The following is an 18,571-nucleotide window of genomic DNA, read 5'->3' as shown; positions in this document are numbered from 1 at the left end:
CGCTGTATCCAGTTCTCTTTATGCCTCCATGGTGAGAAGAGATAGCAAAAGTTTGCATGGTGAAAGTTTTGACAGCAAACATAGTAGAGTGTGCGGTTTTTGGATGTAAACCGGACCTTGGAGCTTCCTTCAACTATCTACTAACGTTATGTAATAACAATGTGAACACACTGTAACATTGTAGCAAATATTATTGTATGTTTCACAACCACTAACCACTAACTAATGTCAGCCACTGCCAATTACACACTAACAAGCTAATAAACAACATAAACAAATAAAAGATGCTAACTACACCATTCTGATATGTCTGTTTATCACCGATTTTTGTGCACGATAGACTCCTCATCTGGGTCTGACTGATGCTCAAACATGTATACTCTAGCCATCTTGACATGCACCACTCTCTCACCATAGATATATAATAAGAACATGTCTCTCACCCACATCTGTGTTCTCACTGGCACCGGTCAACCTCACACTGGTCAACCTAACATCCAGCGGATCCAGAATTTCTCAATGAGGGAGAAAGAATAGATGTGCTTCCAGCCCCTTTTCAGATTTTTTTTAAATTACTTTTTACGTGGGATAACCATGTTAAACTAAATATTAATCATAGCAGAGTATTTTTACATACTTTAAAACGTGTCTGGAGGGGAACTAGTTGATCAAGTTTTCTGTTGACCAAATAATCAATTAATCAACAAATCGTTTCAGTTCTACAAGGCACTGTGAGGAGTGAAAATGTTATGGACATCCTCGAATTCTGCTTTTAAAGGATGAACATCTTAAAAATGCACAACTGTGGGATGCTGGGGTGCAGATACATGAAAATGTGCTGTGTTAAATATCCAAAACATTAATGGCTCTAGATTTAGGGCTTTTTCTTATTTAAACCATTTGTCTACATGATCCATAGAACCAACAACCAAGTCCATTATTGACCACGGCTATCTGCCAGGTCTTCTTCATTCATCAGTGGAGCTGCCTACTGTGAACTCTGGCAACTGTGGTGATTTCATGGGTAACTTTTACTGCTTGATCCAGTTGCAGGGGAATTAAAGGCTTGCAGTGTGGCTTAGCCTGGTGTTAATCGCAAGGAAAGTCACTTTGTCCTTGTTCTGTGTAGCTCTTTAAAACACAGTCTGAGTGGGATAGCAGAACATATTAGGTGAGGGCACAGTGTTTCAATAAGCTGGGATAACGGAGAATGAAGTTAAGACAATGACCATTGTACTGCAAGGATGCAGCCAAGGGTGAATCAACCGTTATCACCTAGCTTGGTAGGATGCTACACACCACACGTAATCATTGTCTTAAATGACACTAGCTAAATCCTCTAAAACTGGCATTACTGTTTCCAAATCAGGTGAGGTTTCTGCTTTTAGAATATGTCCATGTGCAAGGTGGTTTAGATGTCAATCAGGAATTTAACAGAATCATTGAAATCACTCCAGGTGTAATGGTCATATTACACCTGCCACAACAAGTCCAACAACACAGTTAAGGAAATATTTTGTGACACAGTGATCAAACTATATGTTTCGATGTTTAAATTATAGTAAAAAATACTGCACTCTCAAACTTACAAAGCCACAGTCAGAACGTATGTTGTACTGGAGGTCTGCCTCCTGAACTTAAAGGCTCCCGCTGTTTGAAAAAAACGTATTAAAAATTGATTACTGCTGCATTGCCAGACATGATCTATCATGCTGGACAGCACATGTAGTTTTTTCCTAAAACGACTTCTTCGGATAATTATTATGTTTAATGCAGAGCTGGAACAATTAGTTGATTAATCTATTTTTGATAATCGATAAAACACAGTTGTTAAATCAAGCAAAAATTTCAAATATTTGCTGGTTCCAACTTGCTGCTGCTTTGCTCTGTTTTATATCATGGTAAATGAAATATCTTTGTGTTTTCACTATTGGTCGGACAAACAAGCAATTTAAAGATGTTACCATGGGCTCTGAGAACTTGTACTGGGCATTTTTTTTTTTTTTTTTTTTAAATTTCTGGTACTTTATGGGCTAAATGTTTAATCGATTAATCAAAAATATAATTGATTGATTGATTAATCGATTATGAAAACAATTGTTAGTTACAGCCCTAGTTTAATGTGTGCTGAGGTATGTTTCTGGTTGCCTCAAAGAAGCAAACTTCAGACAGGTTGGAGGCAACTTCTACCTGGGGACGCACAGCAGTGATGCGCGGATTGGCTCTGACATCATTCTAATCAGCATGTACGCATAAATCATCCACCCGCCACCCACAGAACGAATTATTTTCTCCGATTTAGAGATCGGCACCCACATGGACATTTCACTCCACCTGTACTGGTCCCTGTAGGCTATATTGCCTTTTAAATAATGTCGAGCAAGCTTTCCATGTGATTTCTTTATTGTATGTTGTATTGCTGTTTGAATGTTTGAGTGATTTTCCTTTAGTGATTAGAGTGGCTGCTTTCAGTAATTTTAAACATTTCCATGCACGTAGTAATGTCACTGCAGCAAATATCGTGGGACATTTAAGCAGCAAAACTAAAAACTGTAATTATAAACTTGACAGGACAGAGGAAACTCTCCAGAGAAGACAGAATTAAAATTTTAGCTTCTGAAATAATTCTTTTTAGAGAGCTCTGATGGAGCTCAGGATTTATCAGGAGGATGGCTGCTTTACTCCAAACAATTTAACTGTACGAACCTGGACTGTGTGTGTGACCTTTTGGATGTGTAGAATAACACACAAAACATGAATTAACATTAGATCCTAACCGATCCTGTTGGTGTGTCTTTAAATAATCAATCAAGTTACGCTGCTGTGCCTTGTGCATTAATGTGCACACTGTGAATGTCATGAATATTTTCCTCATTAATGATGTATTATTTCACCCACCCGCAACCCATCTGCTATTAATCAGAATGTCAATTATTATCCACAGAATAACTGCGATTCGTGAAGCACTAATGCACAGTCATTTCTTAAGAACACAAAACATTAAGTATTTAATACAAGAAGTAGAAAAGATAGCAGTAGTTTCTGTTGCAAATACAGTAGCAAACTGAGACATGGGCATTAATGACATCTGAAAAAAACATTATACTGGTATTATTCTTTTTAATTTTTCTCTGCTTCATTATTTATATCTGTTTCTTAATTGTTTTTTCACTAATGTGGAATAAAAATGTCATCACCCCCTAGCAACACTGTTACAGTCAATGAAAGCTGGGATCTCATGCCCCTTTAAGATGGAAATACCTAAAATAGCAGATGTGTGGCAGCAAATTTTGTTCCACCTCCACGTCATTAAATACTCCAGTGACCTCAAGTTGTACTTGCACATCACCAATCCAAACTAGGCAAATGCCGGCTGCCACAAATACTCCCAGTAGGTGCCAAATACTGCAATTACTACAGTCACTGTTGTAGATTATGTACTAAAGAAAAAGGCCCAGGGACAAAGAAATTAGGGGAATGCTATGGAAGATGAAGATGACCTATGTCATACATGTTTGTCAGTCTGTCTACATATCCTCGTAAGTGTGCTTTGGTGTGCTGTAGCGAACAGCCCTGGGGGACATGGTCCATATTCATATACAGTAGCAGTACAAGACTCTGACCTAGTTAACAGATGTTAGCCTCTGTGCACATTACACATGTTGCCATTTATCTTGGACTAATTTGCTCTGCTTCCTGGAAATGCCTATTTACATCCTCTCACTAAATCAGACTTACAAATATCTGGACAACCTGGGTTTGCCCACTTGGATATTGCTGCAGCATCACAAAATAAAAAAATAAATGATTAGTAGTCTGGTTTAGGCTATCAAAAAGCCATAAGCTATCCCTCTGTTTGGGTTGGAATTTGGGGGAGAAAAGCTTCAGATCATACTGAGCTAAAATAATTTCTACCGCCCCGTCCACCCACTCAGTTATGATGACTGACCAGGTACATACTGCAAAGATGGCAGCCTGCTCTTTGACATTATTACTCATTCTGCATTGCACAAAGTCCCAACATCAGCTGTTCTCATGTCAGTTCAAGAATGCTGAAAATGCACTGCACAGACAAACTTGTTTATAAGGACTAAATTATGTAAATGCTGGCAAATATGCACCTGGTTTACAGGAGAGAATGAAAGGGGAAGAGAGTAACACTGACAATGAAAGCTGCAAGGAGTGTGTGTACGTGTGTGTTCAAGTGAAATTAATAATGGATGCAAAAAATGTCCAATCCTTAGAGTCCAACAATGTCTCCAGCTAAAAGGCTCTATATCGCATCAGACTAACCCTGTGATTCTGTTATATGTGCACTGTAATGTACATACCCTGATGTGGAATCGATTTATGATAGAGGCATGTGGACACTTACACATAAATAAGTGGAACTGCCACTGTAGAGAATCTTCCATTACTACTCAAACAACTGCAAAGGTTGAATCCATTCAAACCTAAAACTACACTGACGCAGTGTACTTGGTTTTTTTTTAGCAAACAGTATTTGAGTGGAGTCAACAGTCTTCGTGTAGACAATGTTTGATTGAAGACCTCAGAGTGTGCAGACTCACCTTACTTAAAATTAGCACACACATCCGCACTGAAAAACAGAATCCTTTCTTCCCACTGCGTAGGGTGAATTATCTGTTTGGCAGTAAAAGAGGGCATGCAGGGTTACACTGCATCTCCTTTATTGTGTATGCCCTCTCCTCAACACTTCCCCTTCTTATTTTGCATGTGTTACATAGTGTTGTCCAAACTCAAAACACCACACCCACATCACTGTGGTCATTAAAAGGTAATCTAACAATCAAGGCCTAGGCCAAACAAGGCCATCAATCGTCTTTTGCATCTGAACAATAAAATTCGGTTAAAGTTACACATTTTAAAAACGTGATGCAGTCACAGTTTCTTACTTAATAAATGTGGTCATGACAGGAGTAAGGAGTAGACACATTCTGCTTCACAATTTCCCCCTTTTCCACAACAAAATATAACTTTCAACCAGTAGCTAATGTCCTGTGGTATGACATTCCTGGAATTATACATAACGCATTCAAACCAACATACCAACCAAAGCAAGTTGCCTCAGCCAACTATATCTTATAAAATTATGGGGGAAAACCTAGATTACAAGTCCTCTTATTTACCATGAATAGCTCATATTTTTACTGTGGTTACTTCAAACAACTAAGATCAGACAAGATCCTGATCCTTTCTCTGTACTGTAAATGGTAAACTGAACAGTATAACTCTGCCTAAACTTCCAGCCATCAACATTGATGACAGTGAATGCCTGTACTGACTATTTTTTCTATAGGTGTGAACACAATTTCTGAAATAACCATTCACAGAAAAGACAAAAAAGAAAAGATCACAAGACCTTGGAGGCCTGTAGTGTTCACTCTCACCAGTCCCATCTCTCAACAAGCTCTGATAAACCAAAAGAAACAAATTCCTACCCAGCTCTAAACAACAGACAGACAACGTTAGTGACAAACTGGTGAAAAAAGTGGAACATCTAGCAGCTAAAGAGCCTGATATTTTGTTGGAGAGCTAAAAGGAGAGTTACAACTGCGAGGGGGTAAAAACGCAACTCCAAATGCATGCTACTGCAGCGAATCTTCTTCAGTGACTGCTGGTAAATAGGGTGCATGTACTGTAAACGGGCACTTATGTCTTAAAGCTGCCCTGTGTACTATCATTTGACCAATATAAGAAGTGATTCAGTCAGCTTTGCATGCAATTGATTACTGTCTCATCATATTGAGCCTGTTAGCCAGCTGTAATGATTTGTGCAATTTTGTCATAAGTTCATGGCAACACTATCAAACGGTTTACGCCAGACTGAATACAGAATCCGAGTAACCCACAGGTTTGTCTATAATAAAGAGGGAGATGGGTGAAACCTCTTGTGTAATTGTTGATGAATGAATGCAGGTGTATTTGATGGCGAGAGCTGTGTGTGTGTGCACATGTTCCACTTCTGCAGGTGGTGAGGAGAGTGTCCCTGCGCTATAGCGCATTAAATGACCCCTAAAAATGTGACATTGCTAGAAGTTATACATCAAACTAACATAGATTAAATCAACCCCTCTGGTAAAAACATCCTCTTCTGCCAAAGTTCCCAAAGTTTGATAAGCTGAAAAATATGACAACTATGCAAACTGCCGAGCAAAGTTCATATCAGTTCACTTGGAGACAATTCAGTTAAAGTTTTTATAGACATTTATTTAATTACTTTTGTTAGTGATAAATATACTAAGAATTTGTCAACTGTCAACTGTTCCGAATATTGCACCACAGAGCGCCACAGGAAGTCATTCCTGCCTGTGGCCATCAAACTCTTTAACTCCTCCCTCTAAGTGTTAGTCTATATGACCCTAAGTCATTAAACTGTGCACAACATCACTGCAATACTTGAAATAATTGTGCAATATTCTGTTAATACTGCTGTGCAATATACTCTTTTCAGTTTAAAATTCCCTATTGCAATATCCACTGTCTCATAATCATCTTAATCTGCTACACTTAACTTGACAGTTTATGCACTATTACTTACTACTTGTATTATTACACTGTATTATTATACCGTACATACTTATCATCAACCGGTAAATCCACTTTGTGCTTTACACTTATTTTAATTTTATACCTATATCCACTTTGTACTTAATTTATCTTACCTGTATTATAGTGTATTATATTCTGATTGCTTAGAACTTCTATCCCTGTGTGCACTGACGTGATAGTGAGCTGCTGTAACAAAAGAGTTTCCCCTCGGGGATCAATAAAGTATTTCTGATTCTGATTCTGATTGCATGTTTCAACCAAAGCATAATTCTGCAGAGAAACAGGAGAAATGACAAGCAGTTTGACAGGAACCTAATATGATGTGGCTCATTTCACTCATCATTATGTATTTTAATTGAGCACTCTACCTCTAATTGATTGCACACTTAATAAATAATCATTACTGAAAGAAGCTCTTGGCCAATTTTATGCTGTGAGCATTGTCAGGAAATGAATAAAAAACTCGGCTCTACTTAAATTTACTTGAAATAGGTACGCATACATATGTAAGAACCAGTGTGAACAATTCCCCACCATTACAATTTTTTTGGTCAAAGTCCTGGTATCACTGCAGGATAAAGCAGTTTGAAGTGCAGATGGTTTTGAATCCAAAATCCAAATCCTCATTGTTGATGCATGCTAGATTGCCCCATCTGATATTTAATGAGGATTCTTTTACATCACAGTCAGTGAGGTTACATAAGGGAGTGGGATTCCCTGACCCTGCCACAGTGCACTGCACAGTAGAAAGCAGTTGTCAGTCTGTCATTTGTCGTTAGTGAAAGACTGATTGTCACATTGTTAAGCACCCTCTTCAGTTTTTCTCATTATTCTCAGTGCTTTGTGTTTGTGATCACATCCCTGGCTAAAGAAACTGTGGAGAAGCTTGGTCTAAAATCAGACTTCATCAGCACTCTGCTTACTGATTGGTACAGATTCTCCAGCAGGTACACGGACATTGAGGATGTGCTAATGGTTAAGCTCAGCCTCTCTGGTCACTGTGGTAATAAATGACCATGCATCCTATTTATAAACACTAAGCTGTACACTGTGATGACGCTGTAAGCTGCCTAACACTGCCGGAGTTAGCCCATGGCTCCTTGTACCAAGAAAAAACTGAAAGAGGGAGCTAAAAAAGAGAGAACTGTAGGGAGTCCAGAAATTGCAAGTAAAAAATCAGTTCCTTTAGGTCCAGTTTAGCACCAACAGTGCATACATTTTTAGGGTGAATTTCTCAACTCTAATTGCCAGAGTTAGTTCCATGCCTTGCCCAGTGATCCATACAGAACCACAACTCATTCAAATATCATGACTTTTGACTTAATGAGTCCCTAACAACAGAAGCACCACAAAGCCATTTGCTGTTAATACTTTTCCAACTTAAACAATTCACACCAAATCTAGTATAAGCCTGAGTATAAGATAACACACTAATGCCTCCATTAAAGCCACATTTGTCTTTGATGGAACAATTTATCCTAATGAGAATCATTATACAAGACAAAAAACTACCTCAAATCCATGTGCGCTACAGAAAGCTAAAGAAACAACAATAACCCTTACAAACCAATCCTATAAAAAAGAAAAAACAGCTATAGAGAACAAAAACATTACATACGTAACCAAATATCCCTAACATAGTCACAATTTATTAGCTCGATTATAGAGGTGCCATTAAAGGGCAACTGAAGGAGTACTTAAGTTAAGAAAAACTTACCCTTCCGTCGAGACCCTCCCCTGTGCTCCATTCTGAGGAGCGGGGCTGAAAAAGGGGGTGGAAGGGAGGGGGTCCTACTAGTGGTCCCTGGGGAACACCAGTAATGGGGGTCCAAAGTATAGAGATACTGCTAGTGAGATGCAGAAGTCAGGAATGCTGCCTGTGCTGTGTGGATAATGTGAGGATCAGCTATTTCTGTGACAGTGTGTGTGTGTGTGTGTGTGTGTGTGTGTGTGTGTGTGTGTGTGTGTGTGTGTGTGTGTGTGTGTGTGTGAAAAGTGTCCTGTGACGACAATGTCAGCGACATCAGCCATGCATCACAAAGCACCCTCATCCTCCCACCGACAAACCTGCACACACGCACACACCTCCCTTCCCTCAACCTCCCTGAGCTTCTGATCCCTGCTACACACACAAACACACATGCACACACACACAAGGGGGAGGAGCAAAGAAAGTGAGGGAAGCAGAAAGCAGTAGTGAAATGAACAGCTTTAGGGGATTGTGGCAGGAGAGGGATGGATGGATGTACACACACATGTAGGACAAATAAGAGAGATGAAACAGAAAGCTGAAAAAACATTTTCACGTAAAGCACATTTGTGAGCTTGTGGTGCTGAATAAGCAGAGAAAAACACTTGCCATCCAAAGTAAAAGCTGTACAGTATATCATTTTGAATCAATAATTGTTTACTATTTTAAACTGCAGGTGCTGCCTGAGCGAGCAGTTTCATTTACAATCTGACCTCCTGACTGACCTCCAGGGTGCCTTAGGTGGAGATGGTCAATCGATCAGCAAAGCATAGCGAGCACATAGGACAATACAGCTGAAGGCTACGACAACATACTGTATTTTATAGGATACTGGCATGGAGCCATGCAATCACAGGAAATAGTTTTAATGTTGACTATAATAACACCATTAAAATGACTTAACCAAGACTCGGTAACCCCATAAGCATATAGGTAGGGCTGCAACTCAGGATTATTGTCACAATCCATTAGTCTGTTGACTATTTTTCTGATGAATAAATTAATAGTTTAGTCTATAAAATGTTAAAACAAATTGCAATAAACGCACGTCACAATTTCCCAGAGGCCAGGTAGAGGTATTCAAATTGTTTTGTTTTGAATTTTGACAAAAGAACCAGAGAAGGTTTGGCATTATTGTTTGATAAATGTCTGGAGAGATTCATTGATTATCACAATTATTTGATTTTCATCATTTCAACACATAAAGCACGAATGCAAAACTCTTTAAGTAACAGGTACAACAACACATGTATATAGTTTCATTTTGAATAAAATTAATGAATGAATATGTACTATGTTTCTCTTCCATGTGTATATGTGAATGTCCCTCTGATGGAAAAAAATGAACACTTTTTATTATTATTTTTAATTATTATTATTGTTAATAATATTTAATTTGAATAAGATTTGAATACTTATTTCTGACCTGATCATCATGGAAACAAATAAAGTATCAAAGCATTCAAGTAAACCCTATATTTTGCAGACTGTAATTTCTGCTGATTAAACAACATTTGTTTAATATTGTCAGAAAACAAACAAATAAATTAACAGTCCAACGCACCATCATTAAGTCTGTATTATGTACCCCTAATCTAAAGCTAGAAGGAGCAAAGACTGTACCACAGCCCCACAAATGGACTAGACAATGGCAGACCAAGCTCTGCTCTAGCCATTACCCTAAAGCTTTGGTGAACCTAGTACTCTGCTGTCTACCTTTGTCTTGGCTGTCCATTAATCTGTCCGTCTAAGAGCATGTGAAGAGGGCACTAATCACTTAACCAGATTAGGCTTATCCTGAACTTTTTATAAAACACAGAAGCTCAATTTCTGCTGCAGTCTTCTGGCCACTGGCTGCCTGTCAGTCAGGTGAGTGTCCTTCACCAGGCTGAGCCGTTTTGGCTGTTGGTCATTCAGCAGAGACAGGCAAAGCATGGCTCTGGGGCCGCCTATGTGTGGAGTTGTGACTGTCATCACAAAGTTTCCTGTGATCACTGACTCACTGGGTACTAAAACATTTTTGACAATACTGGATTTCTGAAAGCAATTTATAATTAATAATTTAATAACTTGATATTTACCTGAGAAAAAACTTGCTGACCACTTGAATTCAAAAACTGCCAAACCCAGTTTTCACCCACCATGTGAAGACAAAACTGAACATCCGCTGCCAGCATCATTAAATTGACAGATGTGTCAAGGCAGAGCTTAAAGAGGGACTATCAAATCACATAGTAAGAAGGATTTAGTAGTATCAAGCTCCACTTGGTTTGATGTCAGATGGCTGCTGTTATGTTATTTTGTGTGTGTATGTGTGTGTGTGTGTGTGCATAAGTGTCTGCGTGGTGCACTTTATTATGTCCTAAGCCTTTAAACCCTTTAGGTAAACAACACTGTCTGTTATGCAACATACAGCATGGGCGGGAGAGAAAGGACAGAGAGACGAGGGTAACTGACAGCGTGTACTAGTGTCTATAGGGTTGAGAGTTTATTGGAAACTTTAAGACATCCATACTACGATGGGGAGAAATTGTTGAAAATGTATCTGACTGACACGAGTTAAATGACTGTTAAGAGGAACAGGACCACGCTCAAGTGTCGACTGGTGCAAAAATGTTTCATCGTGGAGCAACTTTAAATTTAACTAGTCAAATCAAATCTTAATTGAACTTGTGCATGTATATTAGAAGAGAAAATGTACTGTATATGGAAGTGGTTGAGGTTGAAAGTGTGGGAGTATATCAGAAATTAAAAGAAAGAGGGAGAGAATAGGGGTCAGCCAAGGCTAATGGGATTAATGTTACTTGGTGCCGCTTACACCTGAATCCTCCGTGTGTAAACACTAAGCATGAGATGGGTAAGAAAAAAAATAGTACATTGCTGGCACAGATTAGGTGCTTTTTAAAAAAGTCACTCCACTGCCACGACTAGATATTTAGAAACACAATATTCCTGTTTTTGAGCTAAGATGGGTACTGAGCCTTAATACTTGGCAATTTACTAGAAGCAGCATACAGTATGTCAAATAAATTCTCTGATGAGATTCTCTGATGTTTTAATGAATGCAGGAAACTGACAAACAAGGAAGAATTAAACATAAAATTAAGCAACACTAATGTATTGCTTATTTGTCGGAAATGTTGTTTATTCCCAAACTCTTATTTTTCCTTTTCTTTCTTGACACATTTAGATCTATTATCTATCATTTAGTGTAATAATAATAATCAGAACACGTTTTTTTCTTCCTAACATTTCACTCCCCCCCCCAGGTTTACTTAATTTTATCCAAAATCTAATGTGCATGCAATTTTGCTTTTCTCTTTCATTTCTATAGCTAGTTAATGAAATGTTCCAAAAACACATCAAATGGAAATAAACTTCCACAATTCATGGTACTTTGCTATGATTTAACAAACAAACAAACAATCAAGAGCATCAAAAGCATGTTTAGATAAAAACGTATTAATTACAAATAGTGAGAATTATGAATGTAACAGAAACCAATGAAAATGTATTGGTTGGTACACAAGAGTAATGTAATTCTAGACATAGTTGCCATCCATCTGTACTTTAAATTGCAAGGTCAAATGTCATCACAAGTAAATACAGTGAAATAGCATTTGGTTATTTCACCAAGTCCTTCTCAATTGTTCTGACCTAAAGTGCAAATGAATCATGGTCATGTGACAGGCAGGCAAACCCTTTTCCCTAAAACTAAGCAGTCTCCACCCAAAGTCGTTTTTTATGACCTGCTTGTATGGCCGAAAATGGTACACGAAAAACACTCACACACACACACACACACACACACACACACACACACACAGAAGTTAGTCCACCCTTCTCCAGATAGTGTCACAATCTCACAATTTGAAGGAAAGACTGTGCACATACATACAAACCTCCCCTCATCACACTTTTACTATGAATTTTAGCTGTAGTTGGCAAGCTAAATTCTAGGATTTCATTCTGAAGCACACCAGACCCTTCTCTAACCCCCAGTGTCCACTTTAAATGTAGAAAACGCAATTTTGAGGGATATAATGGGCTCTAGGAACCAGATGTTGGTTGTACTACTAGAGTATGAGTATGAAAAATCACCTTGAGCATCCATATACATTCACCCACAAACAGCTCTCTCGTTATAATTTCGTTTCCAATACATTTCCAATGTATCTATGTGTGTATATATATATATATATATATATATATATATATATATATATATATATATATATATATATTAGTCAAAGTGGACTTTGTGCTGTCCCTTGTCTCTGTGTAATATGCTGATGGATGTGTGTTGTCAGTGAGTGAAGAATGAATGCAGGGAAGAGAAAAGGGGAAGAAGATAGTTACTTTAGGAATGTAGGGAGAGAATGAAAGACTAGCACATGACAATGATTTTTAATCACAGAACATTTGGTTTATCAAGGCCAGCACTGAAAAATTAACAATTGTACCTGATACTTAGTGTTACATATTTAAAAAGGAAAAACAAAGACATTCACAGCAATAAGAGCCACCCCTGTTGAGCCTCAAGCATTTACTAAACACTTAAGCTAAAATGTAAACTTCACTGAGACATTGGAGGTTGGGGAACCCAAAGCTACAAAACTAGTTTGACCAAATACCAAAGACAGCTTTGAGGCTTGCAGAGATAAGGACATAAAAAATCCAGACACATCAAATTATTGTCGGAGGAGATGTCTAGCAACTGATTAAAAATTCTCATTGTCTGCCACTGGCGAAATCCTTAAATTCCTACATGAAATAAAGAACAATATAGAGTAAAGCTAAAAAGTAGTGTACAATCTTGAACCATTTGGCCAAGTGAAAAATGTAATTTCCGCTGACTGAATGTTTTAGTCAGACAGTCCTACTTTCTCTGACTGCTGCTTCCTATTTCCTGTTTAGTGATCTCCTCCCCACTGGTTCCCTGGTCTCAATATGGTGTCTCTGATAAGCCCTCAACTAATAAGCACACACATTTTTGTGGCTCACTCTTTTCTCTCTATTTATTCTTTCACAGTTAGCTGTAGTTTGTGTGTGGCCCTCAGAGTTCATTTGGCTTTTGTTTACATAGGTTCATAGACTGTACAAACATGGGAAACTCCTCCAGCTCTTTTTCTTTTGACTATGTTTCTAAGCCTAACAATTCAGATGTCTGTTACAGACCTCTTTTGTCATCTTTACATAATGCTTGAGACCAAATATTCACTGGTGTTTAGCGCTGTTATGTCCACCAGCACGTTTGTAAGATGTTCCACTCGTGGAGCTCTTAAACTTTTGGGACTTGTTGACTGGTAAACCATTTTTCATCAGTTTAAATTCTGCACATAGTGGGTGTTATTTTGCTGTTTGTGACTTTGCTGTTCCAATCTTAAGCAAACCAATAAACATGATTAAAGTAGCTCACTGGTGAAAATCTGGTTAGAACCAAGCTACATATTAATAGCTATAAAATGTCCCCACCCTCAGATGTGGTCACCAACAATGGATATTAGAAGTCTTACTCTCCACAGCTAAGTGTTGGGTCAGTGCTACTGATGTGCTTACATTTCCATTATCAAATGTGAGGCGACACTAGTTTAGGCACTACAGCACACCAATATACACATAGTGGTGGTTTTGGACATAAACAGCTATCTGTTTTAGGAAAGACACAACATCTCCAGCAAATTAGGAGGAAATTATTGTTTCTTTACTAATTGTTTATCAGCGCCATCACCGGTAAGGAGCCAAAAATTTTGTGATGTGAGCAATGCAGGTTATGATGCTCTCACCATGATTTGCATCATAGTTATGATGCCAAAAAGCCATGTAGTAGCCAGATGCAAACTCTGTGTTGGAAAATATCTTCTCTGCTAAAGTGTCTTTGAATGTGACATTGAATCCCTGCCAACTTTAGAAGTATAGCTGACCTCACTGGCCCCAACATCATCACCTTGCTGAGCTTTGCTATTGATGGCTGCACACAGTTTTGCAGTCCTCTGACTGGTTTAGCCTCCTAAAGAAAAGAATCCAGACATTTTACGTTTATACAAAATAAATTGCATTTTTTGGGAGTACAGAAATAGTGAGCGGACATTCATTCCCATCTTCTTCATTTGTAAAAATACCTCCCACCATCCCCTATATTAAAAGGTGCAATATGTACGAATTGGCCACCTGTCAAATTCATACTCCAAACAAATGGAGACAGCTTATCACCAGAGTAACCACTAACTGCTGCTAACTGTAGCTGTCGTTAGCTAGTTAGCTCAGTTAGCCATGCAGCTAGCGGTCCTATTGCTCGTTGACTCTGCCAGGACTGGGAGTTTGGAGTACCGTGGCATGTTGGTGTTTACACCACTAGCACAGGAGCTTTGGATCACCAGGAGGAGGGGGTTTTCAGGCCCGGGCAGGGGGGCCCAGCGGGGAATGCTAGTGGGGAATGGTGCCTGAATGGGCACCAGAACCGGAGCCGGGCAAGTGAACTGGGCTTAGCAGCCTCCCAGTGAACACGGCCGGACCAGGCACGAACAGCATCCAAGACCGATGGAGGCGAGTTTGACAACAGGGAATACAGTACCAAGGTGAGTTACAGCGGCTCTGACCAGGACTCCGGGGACAGTGAAGACACACACAGGAGCAAGAGGGTGTGTTGCTGTGTTGCAGATGGAACAAGCAGAACTAAGTAATGTGGCCAACACAAACACACACAGAGTTGAGCAACATTGTAGGTTCAGGTTGGACACATGCTGCAGTATAAATAACCTAGAGCAGAGTTTCCAAACTACTTCTAGAGGTCAGCAAGGGCATAAAACTGGGACAAGAACCAGGTCTATACCTGTGATTTTAAGACCTGACCATCATACTACCAAATTATGAGACCTGACCTGACTGAAACCAACGTTACATTTACGTAGTTCTTCTTCAAAGAGAAAAAAGATACAGTATGTTCGCTTAGGTCAACCATCTGGGAACTGCAATATACAGAATGATGTGCAAGTAGATTATAATAGCTAATAAATCATTCCTCTTATCTCATGATACATTTCCTTAGCTTTCAATATCAAGCTCAACTTAGCCTATGCCCAATATCAGTCAGATGAACTTTGCTGGTAAAGAGCTTCTTTCCCATGTAAACTTTACAGTTCAAACCCAAAACATAATTATGTAGAGACATGATCACAGGTCGTTATGTTCCCACACTGAAGGAGTTATCATTGGGGATTTTGAGAAGCTCCCCTTTGGCAAATTGTTGTTTTATTTAAACCATTACTGATGTTAGCTTGGCAGGCTAATGCAACACATAGCAACTAGGCACAAGGATTTAGTGCAGTAATGTATGTTTTGACAGACAAAAGACAAAAACTGTCTTGGAGGAAAAATATACACATGATACACAAATATACACAAGAGTGATTAGGTTAGAGATTCAATTATTAGTTGTGGACAAACTTATTAGTTTTGACACAATGGTACAAGGAAAAAAAAGTTAATGTTAATGAATGAAATACCGTTATTGGATAAACTATTCTTTTCAGACAGAAAAAGGATGAGTCACCCAGAAAATGGATCTAGGTTCTCACATCCAGTCACAGTTGAACATGTGTTGCTCACCTAGATCGTAAGAAACTAGTTTAAAAAATGTCATTCCAACCCCGACCTGAGACTGCCATAATTTGTATGATAGCTGAAAGCATATTGCATGTGATGCTTGTAAAATACAGCAAGCAATTTGGGAAGTATGCAAAAGCATTGGAGCTTAGAGAGTTAACAACACAGGGAGAGAAGGAGAAATAAAAATACAGACAGGCACATACAGCCAACAGCTTTGAACAGAACCAGACCTGCCTAGGAAATAAACAGGAAACACATGTCTGGGACAGATGGGCAAACGGACCAATGGACAGAGGCAGCAACACCCACTTGGTCTGATCACCTGCTTAGTTTCAGCTTAAACAACACTGAAATAAGGTTACATATCCACATTTAGCTTTGTAAACAAGTGATTTATTAGTGGGTCAAAACCAACCACTACCAACACTTATACTACTATTACTGAAGCCATCCTGGACATTGAGCATTACATCTTAATAATAATTGTGCAATATTCTGTTTACTACTCAAGTGCAATATTAGTTTTCCCTTGTTAGTTTTTCTTATTACTGTTACGGATATACCTCAATTACTCTCGACAGTACATACACCTCCGCTTTTACTATTATTTATTACACAATTAGTGACATTGTATTTATACTGTACTTCACCATCTACCAGTAAACCCACTTGGTACTCGACACTTAGTTTATCTTATACTTATACCAACATGTTACTTAATTTATTTCTGACCTGTTTATAGTGTATAATATCGTTTTCTCCTGTGTGCACTGACGTAAAGAAGAGCTACTGGAACAAAGAGTTTCCCTACGGGGATCAATAAAGTATTTCTGATTCTTCTGATTCTGATTCTGATAAGCTCAACATCATACCTTCTTTGTGTCATAAGGTGTGGCTTTGTGCAGCTTTGTCCGTATGTCTGAGTAGGATTCCCTGTGTAGCATAATGAACAGAGTAAGGCACTAACATGGCAAAAGTTAGGGCTTACATTCACACTTGGGGAGTCCATACTAGAGGTCTGCACAGCACTGCTTTTTCAATCCCGCATCAGTCCCACACAGTTTTTGACCATTATGTATGGTCTCACTCACACACCATCCTATTTCACCCACTCCCACAGAGATTCAGATCACTCCCCTCTGCAACACTGTTCTGTCGAAAATCTGTCTGCCCTATGCAGAAGAGAAAAATACATCTAGCCCTTGTGGATTTTATTAATCTAAACAATTTCTAATAGTTGTTTAACGAATCAGCTTTAGATGACATGAACTGAAAATAAGCCTTAATAAAAGACTTTAAAAGCAAAAAAGGAACAACTTCAGCATAAGGCAGTGTGATCTAAAAGTTATGGATTGAGTCCCTCAAATTAACAATTTCCTTGTGTCACGTGGAATCCTTATTTTCAAAATGGAATCACCAATGGAAAAATTAGGGGTACAATAAGGTGATGAAGGGATTTTTAAAACAAATAATTCTCGGAACATAGAAACATCACACACTCAAGACAGATCACCACAAAGTTGGTATTTCCAGAGAAACTAACATAGATTAGTTACAGTACTCAGCAGTACACATTCAAACAGAGACTTTCAGTCTGGTTACACACAGTGAGACCTACAGTGCACTGGCACGATCAGACTTCTGCAAAAACAATGAAGCGGGTTAGAAATGTTTTAAAAAGTGCAGCCGAGGTCAAAAACACTGCTTAATGTGAGAGTGTTTTATTGGCAAAGGACAAGACAAGCTCTTATATTGAATTTCAATGTGGATTAACATGGAAAAGTGAAACAAATATCACTGAATTTGCCAAGATATCATGTTGGCATGTACAGTTTGGCTTTGTTATTTGAACACTTGTTACTTTCCCTCCACACCACAGCTAAACATAGAACTTAACTTTGTGTTGTTCTAAAGAGGACAAAATGGGACAGGCTCACCACAAACGGTTTTACTACATTGTCAACACCAAACTGGCTGATGGTTTTCTAAAAATCTAGTGACTTGTCTTGAAAGTGTGTAAGGAAAGGGAAAGTGTAGGCATCAGCTACTGAAAACAGCTAGGTTCAGGCCAGGAAGCTTGAGCTAGTAATATTTGGTTAAGTTTGCATTTGTGTGACTGACTGACTTAGGAGGAGTAAAACAGATACTGTTTCACTTACACAGAAGACTAAGCTTTAACATATTTCATGTTAGAACTAGAATTACCGCCCCATGGTTGTATGCCTCCGCCAACCAGTCAAGTTGCAGTTTACATCCATGTCTGTCCAGACTCATATAATATATGTAGTGAATACTTGGAAGGAATTTAATAAAAAGGTATACAGTGTATTTTTTGGCTAAATTAAGGATTATCATAGATGTATTGGATAAACAGGTACACATGTACTTGATTACTATGTAAAGGTGGATTATTAAAGAGTATGGCTACAGAAAATGTGGTGCTTTTGTTTTCTCCTGGCATTTTTAGATGTGAAGCCTCTCTATTAGCTGTAGGTGAAACTCACTCACTCACAGGATCACGATTAGCTAGGCGCACTCCAATACGTTGTTTGCAGTCACATGATTCCTTGACACTTTACTCATTGTGTTGCCCTAGTCAACATGTGTGTGAAATCTTGAATCGCCCAATTGAATCTTAAA

General features: G+C 38.6%; 1 protein-coding gene across 8 annotated transcripts in view; it reads right to left on the bottom strand.

Moving 5' to 3' along the window:
* Positions 1-18,571, bottom strand: part of slc12a7b (solute carrier family 12 member 7b) — a 76,525-nt gene that overhangs the window by 33,350 nt on the left and 24,604 nt on the right. Inside the window, exon 1 of one of the 8 annotated variants that reach the window (XM_044176400.1) lies at positions 8,291-8,441. The exons of the other annotated variants lie outside the window; for them this stretch is intronic. Coding sequence (XP_044032335.1) covers positions 8,291-8,321 — 31 coding nt within the window. The 5' untranslated portion in view covers positions 8,322-8,441. Of the gene's footprint in view, positions 1-8,290; positions 8,442-18,571 lie in introns of those variants that run through there. 8 annotated transcript variants of the gene reach the window in all.

The sequence above is a fragment of the Siniperca chuatsi genome, linkage group LG19 (assembly GCF_020085105.1).
Source record: "Siniperca chuatsi isolate FFG_IHB_CAS linkage group LG19, ASM2008510v1, whole genome shotgun sequence".
Lineage (NCBI taxonomy): Eukaryota > Metazoa > Chordata > Actinopteri > Centrarchiformes > Sinipercidae > Siniperca > Siniperca chuatsi.
This window is presented reverse-complemented; position numbering and strand designations above follow the sequence as displayed.